This window comes from Trachurus trachurus (genome assembly GCF_905171665.1).
Source record: "Trachurus trachurus genome assembly, chromosome: 9".
Taxonomy (NCBI): domain Eukaryota; kingdom Metazoa; phylum Chordata; class Actinopteri; order Carangiformes; family Carangidae; genus Trachurus; species Trachurus trachurus.
The window spans coordinates 15,596,747-15,610,694 of NC_139895.1; the positions used below are offsets into that span (position 1 = coordinate 15,596,747).

At 42.6% G+C, this 13,948-nt stretch overlaps 1 protein-coding gene across 1 annotated transcript in view; it reads right to left on the bottom strand.

Moving 5' to 3' along the window:
* The window catches only part of LOC310991306 (multiple epidermal growth factor-like domains protein 9), a 37,174-nt gene extending 24,592 nt beyond the window's left edge, over positions 1-12,582 (bottom strand). Inside the window, exons 1-2 of the mRNA XM_083978959.1 lie at positions 11,897-12,582; positions 5,650-5,854 (exon numbers count right to left, since the gene is read on the bottom strand). Coding sequence (XP_083835085.1) covers positions 5,650-5,854; positions 11,897-12,479 — 788 coding nt within the window. The 5' untranslated portion in view covers positions 12,480-12,582. The remainder of the gene's footprint in view (positions 1-5,649; positions 5,855-11,896) is intronic.
* Positions 12,583-13,948: the final 1,366 nt, after the last annotated feature.

Below are 13,948 nucleotides of genomic sequence, written 5' to 3' on the forward strand. Positions count from 1 at the left end.
GATTCAAAAAAACAACAAGATTATATATCAGCTTCCTGTTGCTTTCTAAATATCAGCAATCTGCCGTTGAAAAACCCACCTCAGCATGTCAACACTGTCATTGTCAGCAAAGTAGGTTATCATTGCATCTCTGGGCCTCAGTGCAGCCTCACACAGCTGCTGGTGGCTATACAGCAGCAAACCAGTATTACACGGTCGGACTTCAACGTTCCCAGTTCATTTTACCCCAGCTATTTCAGAGGTGAGGACGTAAAGCTTCTGTGTTTTGGTAGCTACACTAAAAAGGCCCTCGAGCATAAACTGTATGAAAGTGTATATGATCTTACATCCAGTGCAGCCATTCAGATTGTTATGATCTTTTATCTTTTATCCTCCTAAATCCTGGTCTACAGCTTCATATCCCACATCAAATGTATCTAATGTTAAAATATGATGCTGGGAGACTCTGAAAATTTCAGGATCAAACAAATATAGCAAATAAGCAATAATTAAAACATCCTTTGATAGAAATCACAGAGATTAAGCTGTATATTGCCTAAATCTTTACATTTCCCCTGTACAAGTTCACACACACAGATAAAGACTGCAGTGAGAACAGGTCACGCCATTATCAGTGGTGAGTTAATCAACAACCTGAGGCCCTATAAAGAGCCGGGAGCTCGTTTGTACTGATGGAAGTCTGATGGACCCGTTGGGACCCGTGCAGTTAAAGAGCAGAGCAGGTTAAAGCTACACTAAAGGAAGGAAAGCAGAGGAGTCTGATGATCGTGGAGCAGAGGGACGAGACGTAAACGTTTGATCAAACTGAACTGACGTCAGGAGGAAGAGAAGCACAGTTATGGTTCATATTGATGTTTTTTCAACGGCTGAAAATAGGTCTTCTATTACAGTCGGTCCTACGGGCCGGAAATATCCGTGTGATGTCATGTCATCTATATTTGGTTGATGTGGATTTAGCTCTCCACACAAAACGCTCCACCAAACAAAAACAGTGACTCAAAAATGCAGGGGACGTTCTGAGCAGCACCATGTACGAGTACAAGTCATCATTATATCACACAAACAGGAAGCCGGGGACAAACCCACATGTTGGGTCTTTGTCACAGCAAACAGGAGCCTCGTAGAGGACAGAGCTGCGTGGCCTTGTGCTATATAACTGTCCTGCAGTTACGTAATGCTGCCTCAGACCAGCAGCAGGACCTCTGCACCACACACACACACACCTCATAACAATTCAGAGTGTGTGATTGGATGTTTTCTGTATGAGAATCTGGGGGGTGGCTGGTTGGCCACCGTTGCTGTGTGAATAAAACGAAAGCAAAAGAATAAGGAATGAGGTTAAGTAAGCATGTGCACTAAGCCTGTGAATATTCTCATTTGTCCAGGTCTCAAGGAAATTTAATCGAATGCAACTGGACTTGGTTAATTGTCTGGTAAGACGTTTCACCTCTCATCCAAGAGGCTTCATCAATTCATGTTCGCATCTGACCAGGCTAGGACAAATAACCAAGTCCAGTTGCATTCGATTTAAATTTCCTTGAGACATGTGCACTAGGTTATTTTGGACTTTAAAGACGCAATTAATGCTAATATACTTCATGAATGTAACTGTACTCAAGTCAGTGTTTATTTTCACATTGTCCAGATCGATTTTATATTCATCTTTTGATTAGCTGTCATTAAAAAAGTGTTTTTCAGAGATAAAGGTACCTTGGGAAAATGTGATGTATGTAATATATATTACTTAATTTTTGCACAATAAACACTGTTAAAACACATAGATGTACTATATGAAATATGTCCCTGTGATACAAGAGCTTAACTCTTGTATCTTGTATTTAAGCCATATGAACATACTGTTAACATCCCTCTTCCGTGATATAAATTTTAGACCATGCCGTCCAGCCCTACTGCACAGGTGTGTGTGAAAGTGAACCTGCTTCTACCTGTGTGTCACATGCCAACACTGATGACATCCTCAATGACTGTAAATAACAGTGAAGCTCTCCTCAGGGTGAAAATTACAGGATCTCTTGTGACATTAGGAAACCACAAACTCCAGCAAAGGGGGCTGTTAAAGTGACAGTTGTGGTCATTTGACGTGGGGGTCGTGTGAGGTAGTCCTGCACAGTCAGGTTGTTACCCGTTTAAAGAAGCCGCTGAGAAAACATGCACAGAGACAGATGGATGAGTTTAATACACATGTTTAAACAAAAAAAACCAATCTGAAATCTGTTTAAATGTGCACTTCATGGAGAATATTCTTAGCGCGTCATCCTCCCATCCAAATTCAGCTCTCTCTTTATTCACACACCACAGGCAGCACACTGATCTCAATCTACCACAAGTAACACACTGACTGTGCAGGTCTACCTCGCACAACCCCACGTCAAATAACCACAACTATCACTCTGATACTCCTGCTGTTGACCTACATCTACCCTGCTCTGTGTGGCCCCGAGTATACTTTCCTTCTGGGGCTTATACCAGTGTTGGAGAATCGTACAATAACACTTAAGTGATAATATTATTCCATCCTAGCATTTTGTTTGCCTGGTTTTTGAACATCACACAATCTAAGGAACCAATCCAGTCAACATGTGTGTAACTAACATGAAACCTTGTCAGTACAGGAAGAGATAGTTACTATTAGCACAACCACCAACACTGTGTCAGCCACCGACAGTTACAAGCCACCAATGGCTGTGTCCGAAAACACTCACTAGTCACAATATAGTGTTGTATTGTAGTGCTGTCTGAATTAATATTCCCTATATAGTGGACTCATGGTCTCTCACAATGCAGCACGAAAAGTAGTGTACAACGACCGATGATGGTCACTAAGCTATATATACCATAATGCATTGCAGTCACCCACGCGGTCATGATCGCAGTCTGCATTGATCTGCAATGTTTTAATTATGTGAATAACGTAATTAACTGCACCACCGAGTAGTGTTCAAAAGTGTTTTGTTTTCATTTTACCAGTGACCTCACTATATAGTCCTTTACATAGAATTCCCTATATAGTGAGTAGGGAGTAGTTTTTCATTGAAATCAGGGTTGAAAACGTTATTTGCTACAGCTTTTAACTAAATTCAGTATAATTTTAATTATTTTTAATCATTCTAATTGCTATTATTGTCTTTTACTGCCTTTTTTTAAATTTCTTTTTCTTTTAAATTTATTTTTCTGTTTTGATTTTAACGTAGGCCTATTTCTATGCCTCTGTAGTTTGAATTGCTAGGTGTATGAATTGTGCTATGCAAATAAATTTGCCTTGCCTGAGTGAGTCAGTGATTTCGGACACAGCCAATATAATAAAAGATGCTAACTGTGCTAACTGCTCTGATCCACCTGAAGGTCTCAGCAGACTCTTTATGTGAGTTTGGGTCTGACTGACTAAAACAAGTGGCTGAGTCTCTTTGACATTTCCTCCTCTAACTTCTTCTTGACACGCTGCTTTTTTACCTGTCAGCCTGGAGCAAGCAGGTAGTGGGCGGGGCTTGAGGCCTCATCACCATTTCTCTATGAGGAAGTCAGAGTTGACCCAGTTTATGAGTGAAAACCATGTTCAACAAACTAATAGATCAGAGCAGATTTTTTAGAGGTTACGCCACGTCTGTGGAGGAAGTTTCATTGTAATCACTGGACTTTTTAACCATGAGGTCTTTGTTACTTTGGTTTATGACCGAATCGCTGCTGAACTAATGACCTTCCCATCAAATGCTTCAATTGCATTTTGTGGTAATCTGCGAGTCTGTAACAGCAGAGCCAAGTAAAGCACCAACTGTCTCTGTCTTGACTCATTACTTAATGGGGGGAAAGATACCTAAAGCAGCAGGCTGGCTTACAGCGATAAGCTCCTTCAGGGGGGCTAGGCTAACTGGGTTAGCAGCAGTCAGGCTCAGACTGTCTGAGAAGGACTGTGTCAGGTGTGTGTTACTGTGTGAAAGCCGCCCCCATCACCCCCCACCACCACCCCTCTCCCCCCTGCACCTTCACCTACATCCTGTTGAGCCGTAGACGCAGCAGTTCAGGAGTTCAGCCTCAATAAACATCAAGCTGACATCCTGCGTTTTTCATCGAAGGACTGCGTGCCGTGCGCCCATTAGGATTTACTCTCTTACGTAAGCCCTTTGCTGTGACGTACTTTTCCAGAGCATGACAACACAAATCCTCCACACGCTGTGGACACAGGCTCAGGGCTTTTGAAAAGCAGCAGCATTCCTCTTCATGTTCACAGGCAGAAAGTATGGATGCTATTTTTACTGCGCTCCTCACACGCAGCTTCTGGTCCCAGTCACAGCTCTGGTGACTTGTGGTGAATCCTAATGTCAGTTCTGAGCTGTTATGTTTGTTTTTTTTTACTTTCAGTAAGAACAGTCTGGACCAGAGTCTGGACCAGAGTCTGTACCTGAGCAATAATCCTGGAAACCTGTGGTGTTTTCTTGTGAATACGTCACACGTGTTCCAAAGGCCACGTCCATCTCTGTCATGTTGACACAATGCATACAACCAGGCTAGATAAGAGAGGAGGGGGTTTCCCACTGAGGCACGGTGCCTGAACATGAATGAACATGAGCTCTGCAGAGAGAGGAGGACACTGCCCGAATATGAGATGAGTGGAGTTCATCTCATATTTAAGGTTGAGACAATTACACACTCGCTGCAATAGATCACAGGATGTCTGCCTAACAGCCTGGTTATCCTCATCTCATCACATCGCTTCTGAGCAATCTGAATGGAAGACATTGGCTCTTACAGCTTTGGCTGAGTGCAAACAGCACGATTGAGTAATATCCAATAGCAACTATTATGTCCCAATAAGGTAGAAAATTAATAGATTTCTTTTTTTTTTAAACCCATCTGTCTCATTTCTTCCGTGACTTCACCCAGATCCTATGGAGACAGGCCAGTGATCAGGTTTTATCAGGTTCCGATGCAGATCCACAAAAAAAAAAACTCAATCTTAAAGAGGAACTATGCCAGTTCGGTCACGTCATGCTGTTTTACTAACCCTCCTCCTGGCCATGTGCATTTGTTTTCAACAAAGCCTCTGAGAAATCAATCCATGGAGCGGTGGATAACGTTATTTATCGACGGGAGCTGGGACACCGGGTCGGAGGCGCTGATCTTGCACTGTTGGAGACGCTACGTGGAAGGCAGAGAGCCTCCATTCTCTCTTGTAACAAGTTACAAGTCATTTATTTAACCATCACAATTGGTCCGAAGCTGTTTAATTAAGGTCAAAATGAAGCAAGGAAATCTTGCATAGTTCCTCATTAAAGCTACACTGCACCAGCAGAAAAACACAATATCAAGCATATTGTTATTATTAGCATATTATTAGCATTATCGTCCATTTGTTTACGGCCATCTAAATAATATTCCCTCTCTTTTTAGCTCTGTTTTTGGTCTCCACCATCTCCTCTGAAAAATGTCTGGCTGCTAAATTTCCCCCAGCTGGTCTCCCAGTGGTGCTGGGAAGGTGATGCACAGTTACATGCAGCCATGCAACCAATACAATGAGTGGACAGCTGTTAAAATGCTGATCTGATTAATTAACGTTGAGACAATCACAACAAACGTTCACCTCCCTTCAACATGGCAGCCAGTGGGAGGGGAAGCAGGGGGGAGCATCCTCACCTGTCACAGAGGGGGTTCACTGCACCGTAGGAGTCGCAGGCGCAGGGCAGGCAGCCGCTGGTGCCGTTGGTGAAGTATCCTTCCTCGCAGTCCTCGCACTGTATACCGCTGTAACCTGACAGACACGAGCACTGACCGGTGCCGTGGTCACACTCGTCCGGATCCAGAATCCCTTCACCACCAGTGCTGCAGTTACAGAGGCTCTCTGAGAGGACGGACAGGCAAAGGGAGGGAGAGATGGGAAATAACTGCATGAGCTGTACTGACAGTGACACAGCTAAACATGTATGAATATTACATTATCTTATGCTCCTCCATTTTAGACCACGAAAAGAAAATACTATGAAATGACAGACAGTAAATTTGACAAATGGCTTTAGCTTCTTCTCTGAAGAATATGATATGATCGAATATGAATATGATTGATAACGGAAAACACAAGTTTTATTGGGTACAAGATGTATCAATAAACACATAGATTCATTTATAATGAAAAGAATTATCAGTTGCAGCTTTATGCAGCTAAATGTACTCGGAGCACCATTTGATAATACTGAATATCATATTTCCCTCCATATGCTTTTCCATCATTTATTTTTCCAGCTTGCTGCAGAGTCCGAACCTCATCTCACAGCTTTACTTACAGTACATTAAACCTCAGAACGTAACAAATAACACTGAAACACAATGATGATTCATAAAAAGAAATACATTGAAATGTACATTGGTTATTCTACCAAATAAACATGTTACTTTACATCTGGAGAATATGACCTCTGTGGCATATCTGCAGCTTCATTCATCTGTTTCCAGTGACTGTGAAGCCCTGGGAATAAAAACACTGTTTGAGCATGACTTGCTATTTGGATAAAAACAGTCACTACGGTCGACAAACATATTTTCTTTTCTTGTCTTGTCTGTATGAGTCAGAGAAACTCAATGTAATCACTAATACCTGGTTTGAAGCGCTTTCTCTGAAGTCAACATCAAACCAGGTAATTTTACACAGTAAACACTATGGCGATTAGAGCCTTCGCCTCAACTGTGCTTCCACCCTGTTTAGTCTTTGTGTCGTTGTTTATGTTTTTTTTGCATGGGCTTTTACTGTGTAACAGAAAACAAAATTGGTCTCCAGCAAATACAGCTGACTAGTAAAGTAACGTCCTATTAGAGATTCAAACAGTCAGACTATGGAGTCCCATTAGCACCAATGTGAGAGGAATTCCCCCTTTTATTTGGGTTGTGTGTTGTGGTGTCTGTGTCTCCTGCTGCCTCGGTTGGTAAAAGCGCACCTTCACCTTTGATATGCCACAGTATGAAACAGTGATGTGTTGAAGTCAGTATTGAGGTGGTATGCCATCAATAAAACATTGAACTACCAGACTACAGGCTGCAGCTCTGGCGCCAAAGGACTGGAGCCGGAGCTTTTTGCAGGGCCAACGCGACTGTACCAACAAACAGTGACACTGGGAGCCGTCCTGTACAACCAGCGCTCCACTATCACTCTCTTAAAGGTTTCCTTGTCCACTCACAGTCGTCTTGTTTGTTTTTTTTTTACCTCTGGGAGCTGCACAGTACAACGTGCAAAAGGAGCCAGAGGGCTGCTAAAACACTTTCCTCGTCCAGATTTCTCCACTGATCCAAGAGCTTAGAACAAGCCGCCAATCCCCCTCATATTGTGCATAAACAAAATTCCTTGTAATCAACAAAGGTGCGTTTCAGATGAAAAGATTTCATGTTTTAAATTGACACCATTTGAAGAAAAGCAGAGAATGTGTAATGACAGGCATGAGGTTGACCCCGCAGAGCACAGAGTGGCAATCTATTATTCATTTGATCTCAGGTTAGGTGTGGCGGGTGATGATGACTGGGGGCCTGACTGCTTGTCTCCACTCTGAGCTCAGCAGCCAGACAAAGAAAACAGACAGATATGAGATGGGAGATCAAAACCAAAGCATCTCTCACCTACGGTATGTACACTCACTCACACACACACACACACACACCGCACACAGACACGCAGATAAAGGAGAGGACAGGTGAACTGTAATGTATTCCTGCCTTGGCGTCCCACTCAGATTATGCTGCTCCTCCACTGTTGCTTGGACCTTTATGTAACTAAGAAAGCCCTGTAGTTATGCAAGGCTGTGGAGAAATACTGTCAGATCCTTTACCACTCCACTGACGTCCACTAAACAAGTGTCGCTCCAGATCACGCCTCGATGTGTCCCGACACCCACTCACACACACACATACACTGCAGTTCATTCTTAAAACCGGGGTTTAGGTGTGGGTTAGGGGCCCCTAGTGGAGCCTCACACCAGGTTTGATCTAGATTGGTCCGGACCTGTGTGAAAAGGAGGCAGAGTTCACCTCGCTCCGATCTATCCTGCCCGCTGTAAAGTGGTGTGACAGCATGGCTGGTATTCACACACCGGCACTGGCAGGTTGTTCAGACGAGTCTCATCTCCAAAACTCTTTCCATGCTCAGGTCACTACTCGTCTTGTCTGGAAAAAAACAAATAAAAAAACACACTCGAGCTTTCCCTTCCTGCAGGGGGGGCATAATTACTCTACTTTCAGTTTAGGTTAAACCGTCAAGGCACATTATGTGTTTCAGCCCGTGAGATATGAGGATGGGCACGCCTCATACTGTATCTGTCTGCAGGCGCCTGCTCTGCCAGGGAATGTATGCTGATAGCAGAGCGAGGTGTAAACGTAGGCGACGCCTTTGTTGGTAATGATGGTATCACGTGTGGTCGGTCTGTGAAACAGTGAGGGGTGCCGAGGTAAAGATTTCATGTCCGATTTTACGTAAGGAGCACATTTCATTTGGATTTTTAGAGATTAACCGTAAATGGTAAACAACACTGACTGATTCTACTGATTTACATGCAGCCATTTCAGCTCAGTTCATCTACAACAGTACTGACACAAAGACTGAAAGCCGGGCTGTAAACTCACACTGTTATTTTCATGATCAATCCATCATGTAATTAATCAAATGTGAGAAAATGTTCATACACAACGAGGTAATGTCTTATCCGATTGACAACCACAACGCCAAACACATTCCACATCACTGTCACATGAGACAAAGAAACATGGAAGCTGCTGACGGTGACTGTTTGACATTTTGTTCCAGAAGCAAAAAGATTTTGATGATTAATCAATTATCAGAACAACTGCAGATTCATTTTTAACCTAATTGATAAATAAAATACATCATCTCCTCTCAATAGAGCTGCACAATTAATTGAGACCTCATGAAAATCAGAATAATGTGACCAACTGCAATATCCAAATCACAGAAGCTGCGATTTATTTAAGCAATATCACACGAGAGGGAGTGTTGTTGTACTGTATATCACACCCGGACTCAGATGGATCACCCAGAAAACAGTCAACCAATCAATTGGTTCACTGACCTGTTATTCGAGCTCCAGAGAGGAGATGTAAAACTACACTGGGATGGTATTTGGTTCTTAAAACTACAGATCTACCTGCCTGGCTGCACTTCAAGGAGAGGAGGAAAATATAAGACATTCAATAGTTTGGCTGTTTTAAGTCTTTAACATTATCAGAAATACTGAAAGTGACAGTTGCAGTAAAACTCTTGAGGAAACTTTGGGTTTGTTGGCTGAACCCAAGAACTAGCATGCTAAGCTAATGCCGCTAATCATCGTCAGACGATTAAGAAAAGGTTTAAGTGAGATTATTAATGAGACTCAAACTGGACTCATGAGCCGCCGAGATGAGCCGGAACATCGGGATTATCCTCGACCTGCTGGATTATACAGAACCTGAGGCACTGATCCCACAAAGAGTCCAACACAGCAGAACATGAAACCTCTGGCTGTGGAAAAAAAAAACATCCGTCTCTCACGTCAGAATAAGAAGCTGCGTGAGGCTTTTCCCAAATACTAATCAAGCTTCACACTGCAAGGATCAGACCGACACCGGTGTCCCTGCTCGCCCTGCCTTTTCCTCACAGTGGTAGTGCAGCTGTTAGTACACAGTACAGTACAACACACAGACATATTTCCAAAAATACATATTTAACATTCCCCCTAACATCTGATTTATAACAACACAATAAAAAATGTGATATTTTGATTCATGTTGGATCCAAAGAAGGTGTCACATTCCTGTCAAACACGGTACAAAACATCTTGGAATATAGGTAATGATATCAATGAGAATATCTAATAAATAAAATCTAACATAAAAAGAAAGTTACCTGGAGATTTGTTTACCCAGATCTTCATGCTCTATTGTAAAGCTCTATTTGGAAAAATAAATGTAAAGCCTGAAAAAGTGGGTCTTAACCATTCAATTAGATTAACAGGTCAGAAAATACTAGACAAGAAATACTAAAAAAAATGGTAAAGGTTGTTCAAGCCAAACCTGGTGGACAGTTAATTAAGGATGAATAACTGAACCATTGACAACAACACAGCTCTCTGTCAATTAAGTAGATATCAAAAGTCGTAGTTAATAATTAATTACTCTTATTGTTAATAGACAATCACTTTTCAGATGTTTAGTTGCTTCTTTTAAAATGTACAATCCCTGATAAAATAAAAGGAATAGCCTACTATAGGAGATCACGGACAACATTGATCTTCCAAACTACATGTGAAAATGTACTGCCATCAGTAACAAATGAGAGGACGACATCAAACAATTATTGTGGAGTCCTCTTTTTCCCAAACAAACAAATACAGTCAGTTTGAAAAACTCTTATTGCCACAAAAACCAGAAATTAAGGGGACGATGTGTGTTGTCATGTGCTGTTTTTATCACTATATTCAAAAAATACAAACAAATCAACTGACAATAAAACATCTATGTATAATGAAAGGTTGGCCACTGACCATCAGGGTCAGGGTTTGATCAACGAGTCTACATCTGACCGATCAATCAATCAAACCAGGGCTTGCTTCTTTCTTCTACAGCCATCTTTCAATCAAATCCCAAAACATGGCAACACCAGAATCAGCCGCTTATGGCCATAACATGTTAAAAAAAAAAAAAAACAGCCGTTTTGATCATCTTTTTCTAATCCTCCACTCAGATTAATGCGTAACAGTGGGGTCATTGACGATGTGGAGAACAAAGGGTCAATAAAAAAAAAAGCATGACTGGACTGGACCTTGATGTGAGGAGCCAGTACCAGTCAGAATATGAAGTATAACAGACCAGATATTGAGGTTCTGGTTTTTGGGGGTGTGGGAAGAAAAATAAGGTGTTTTAAACAGACAAACAATATGTGAAGCCGTTTTTACTTCTTCATACTCTTTAACATGATGAATCTGCTAACACAACCACACACACACACACACACACCTGCTCTCATGACCATTAAAGAACCATTTTGGACAGGACCCCTGAGCCTCTGGCTGCAGAACAACACATCCACATGGATGCTGGGATCAGTGAGGTGTGAGAGGAGGGGCTCCGCTGTCATTGCTCATTCATGGCTTAGCACTGCCTGGCCATTTTGGTTGGATGGCCTTGTTCTGTTAATGCCATGCAAACAACAATAGAGAGGATGGAGCAGCTCTTCACTGTGCTCCTTAGCAATTTTTCCTACCAACACTACACACACACACACACACCACCACACGTCTGATGTGACACACACATACACACCAGCATCCTGGATCCTTGTGGATACTGACGGGCTGGATTTAATGATGAATTCACTGAACAACAGCAGCAGCAGCAGCATCAACCTTACACCCTCTCAGAGCCCCCCCTCCTCTGATGTGAGGCACACTCACCCTAGAATAAAAAGCCCAACGGAGCATGATACAGGCCACACACTAACACCCACACTAGACATATTGTTCAGGAATCATGTATGTTTGTTTTTTTGTATAGAAGATTGTGCTTTGGTGGTTTCCCGGTGATGTGAGGAGGGGGTAGCCTACACCATGCAACCTAAGGGGTCTGCCCATTGTTGCAGTCTGCGTCAAAAACACAGTGCGACCATCCAGCAGCCTGTTAGACGTGGATGTCTTCGTTTTTCTTTCTCTCTGATCGTTTTCTGAACATGAATGTGCTGAGAAAAAAACAAAACACACACAACATGCAGCCCCCCCAGAGTCCCACCACCCCTACCCCTATGTTTCAGATTGCAGAGCATCATTTACAGCTTCAACATGGATGGATGGATGGATGGATGAATGAATGGTGTGTGTGTGTGTGTGTGCGTGTTTTTATTTTATTCTAGGGGACTCACCTTGACTATTTTCTATTGAGGTAACAGATGTGCCGATATTATCTGCAGCCCAGGCATCGTTTGTAGAGCGCTGGGAAACCATGGACACCATGGTCTGCAGCATTTTCTCCGGAGCAAACAGGGACGTTTGTGCATCGGTAGATCTTTTGCGTGCACCGGTTAATTTAAAGATCGGTCCTGTTATTTGTTCCTTGGTGGCTGTAATTATTCCAGTATCGACAGCAGCGGCTGCGGTGGTGGTGGTGGTGGTGATGATGGTGGTGGTCGGGTCCGTAGTAGGAGGCTGAAAGGTGGTCGCAGTTTTAGAGACGGGGCTTGTGGTGGCGGCCGGGCCGGCAGAAACAATGGCAGGCCACGGTGTGAGTCCGGTTAAAGGCCCGGGAGCGAACCTCCTCTCCGGTGAAGAACGAGGCAAGTCGGTGTGGAAGATCCCCCAGGTGTCGGAGGCTGAGCCGGGCTTCCTGGAGATTGGCGACGCATCGTAGGAGCTGATGCGAGGTGCAGCTTCAGAAAATCCAACATATACATACAAAATAAATATGAGGACCGGAGATATGTACATCATTAAGGACGTTAACCTCATATTCACTTTCAGCTCTCCATGTATAAGCCCCAGTAATGGTCTCTCTCAGACCTTTCCCTGAATGGATGCGTACTCCACCATTGATGTCCCCAGGCGGCGTACGCTGCTGTTTGTTGCCCTATGAACCACAGTCAACATTTCACCTGCTCTGCAACCTACCGTCAGCCCGCCCCGAGATTGACGTAAGCGTCAGCCAATGGGAAATCAGGAACGTTTCCCTGAGGCGCTCGCTCATTGGCTGGTTAATGGGAGGCGGCGACGCCCCTTTTCAGACACACAAAAAGTGTCGTAAATTATAAGACGTTGCTCTGAAATTCACCAAAACACACGACCGGTTCCATTCATAAACCGTGCGGCTTATTAAAACCGTTTATACAGTCCTACACTGTGTGTATGGGGTTAGATGGTGTGATGTAGTGACACCAGGGGTTCGTTCAGCCAAGATAAAAACGTGGAAAAAGGTTTATTTAGATGGATGTGGTGCATTGAGCAACCTGATCTGTTACGCAAGCGCACTGCCTTTTTAATATGGTGGTTTGGTTTATACATGTCTGCTGATTGGGCAACACCCTCTGACACACCCACCAAATGACAGAAAAGAATTAGGCTACCTCAAATACATAAATTACCATGAAGGCTTCAATTAAAAAAAAAAAAAACAGAATAGCCTATAAAATAGGCTATCAAAATATAAATTTTGAAAGTGTTGCATATTCATTTAAGGCATGCATATTTTCCAGGAATCGTTGGAGGGGACTAACCTCTTTTATTACATTGAGAGTTTGTGACATCTTTCCCCTAGGTGGGAATTTGGTTTCCATGACCCAAGTGCTGAACGGTGTGACAGTAAATTTTTATCAAAAATTGTCATATTTCTATGCATAATTTGACACCCATAAGAGTGTCTTGAAATGTCTCAAAACATAATAAAAATATCTAAAAACGCTGAAAACCCCCTTTCACTGGTCTTAAAGCCTATAATCCTGATAAAACAATGGACATTTATGTTGTTGCTGATCGGACTAAATCATAATTTGGTCTGCATACCTCATGCACATTGCTCACTAAGAACACGCATCCATAGCAAAACTGAGCCAATATCAAAGAGTAAAAAAAAGTTCAGTTCTGAATATTTGATCAGTATCATTAGAGTAAACAGTGGTCTGAGAAGGCAGTACTTAGCTTCCATATTGTTATGGGCTCAGATGTGGGCGGCCAACATTTTTGAGATGTCAAGTGGGCCTGTGAGTTGAAAAAGAGTGGGAACCGCTGCATTACAATAATCTTTTATTTGATTGTTTCTTTTTTTTTGCCCTTTTGTTAATATTTCAAAAGGTCAATAAACTTGGCTTCATTTTGTTTCTTTTAGTCCTCTCATAATGTGAATGTGTTATATTCTTCTTGTTTGATGTTGAACAGATAAGAAAAGATGTAACTTTAATAGTCCTGCATTATCTGTGCCTCCAAAT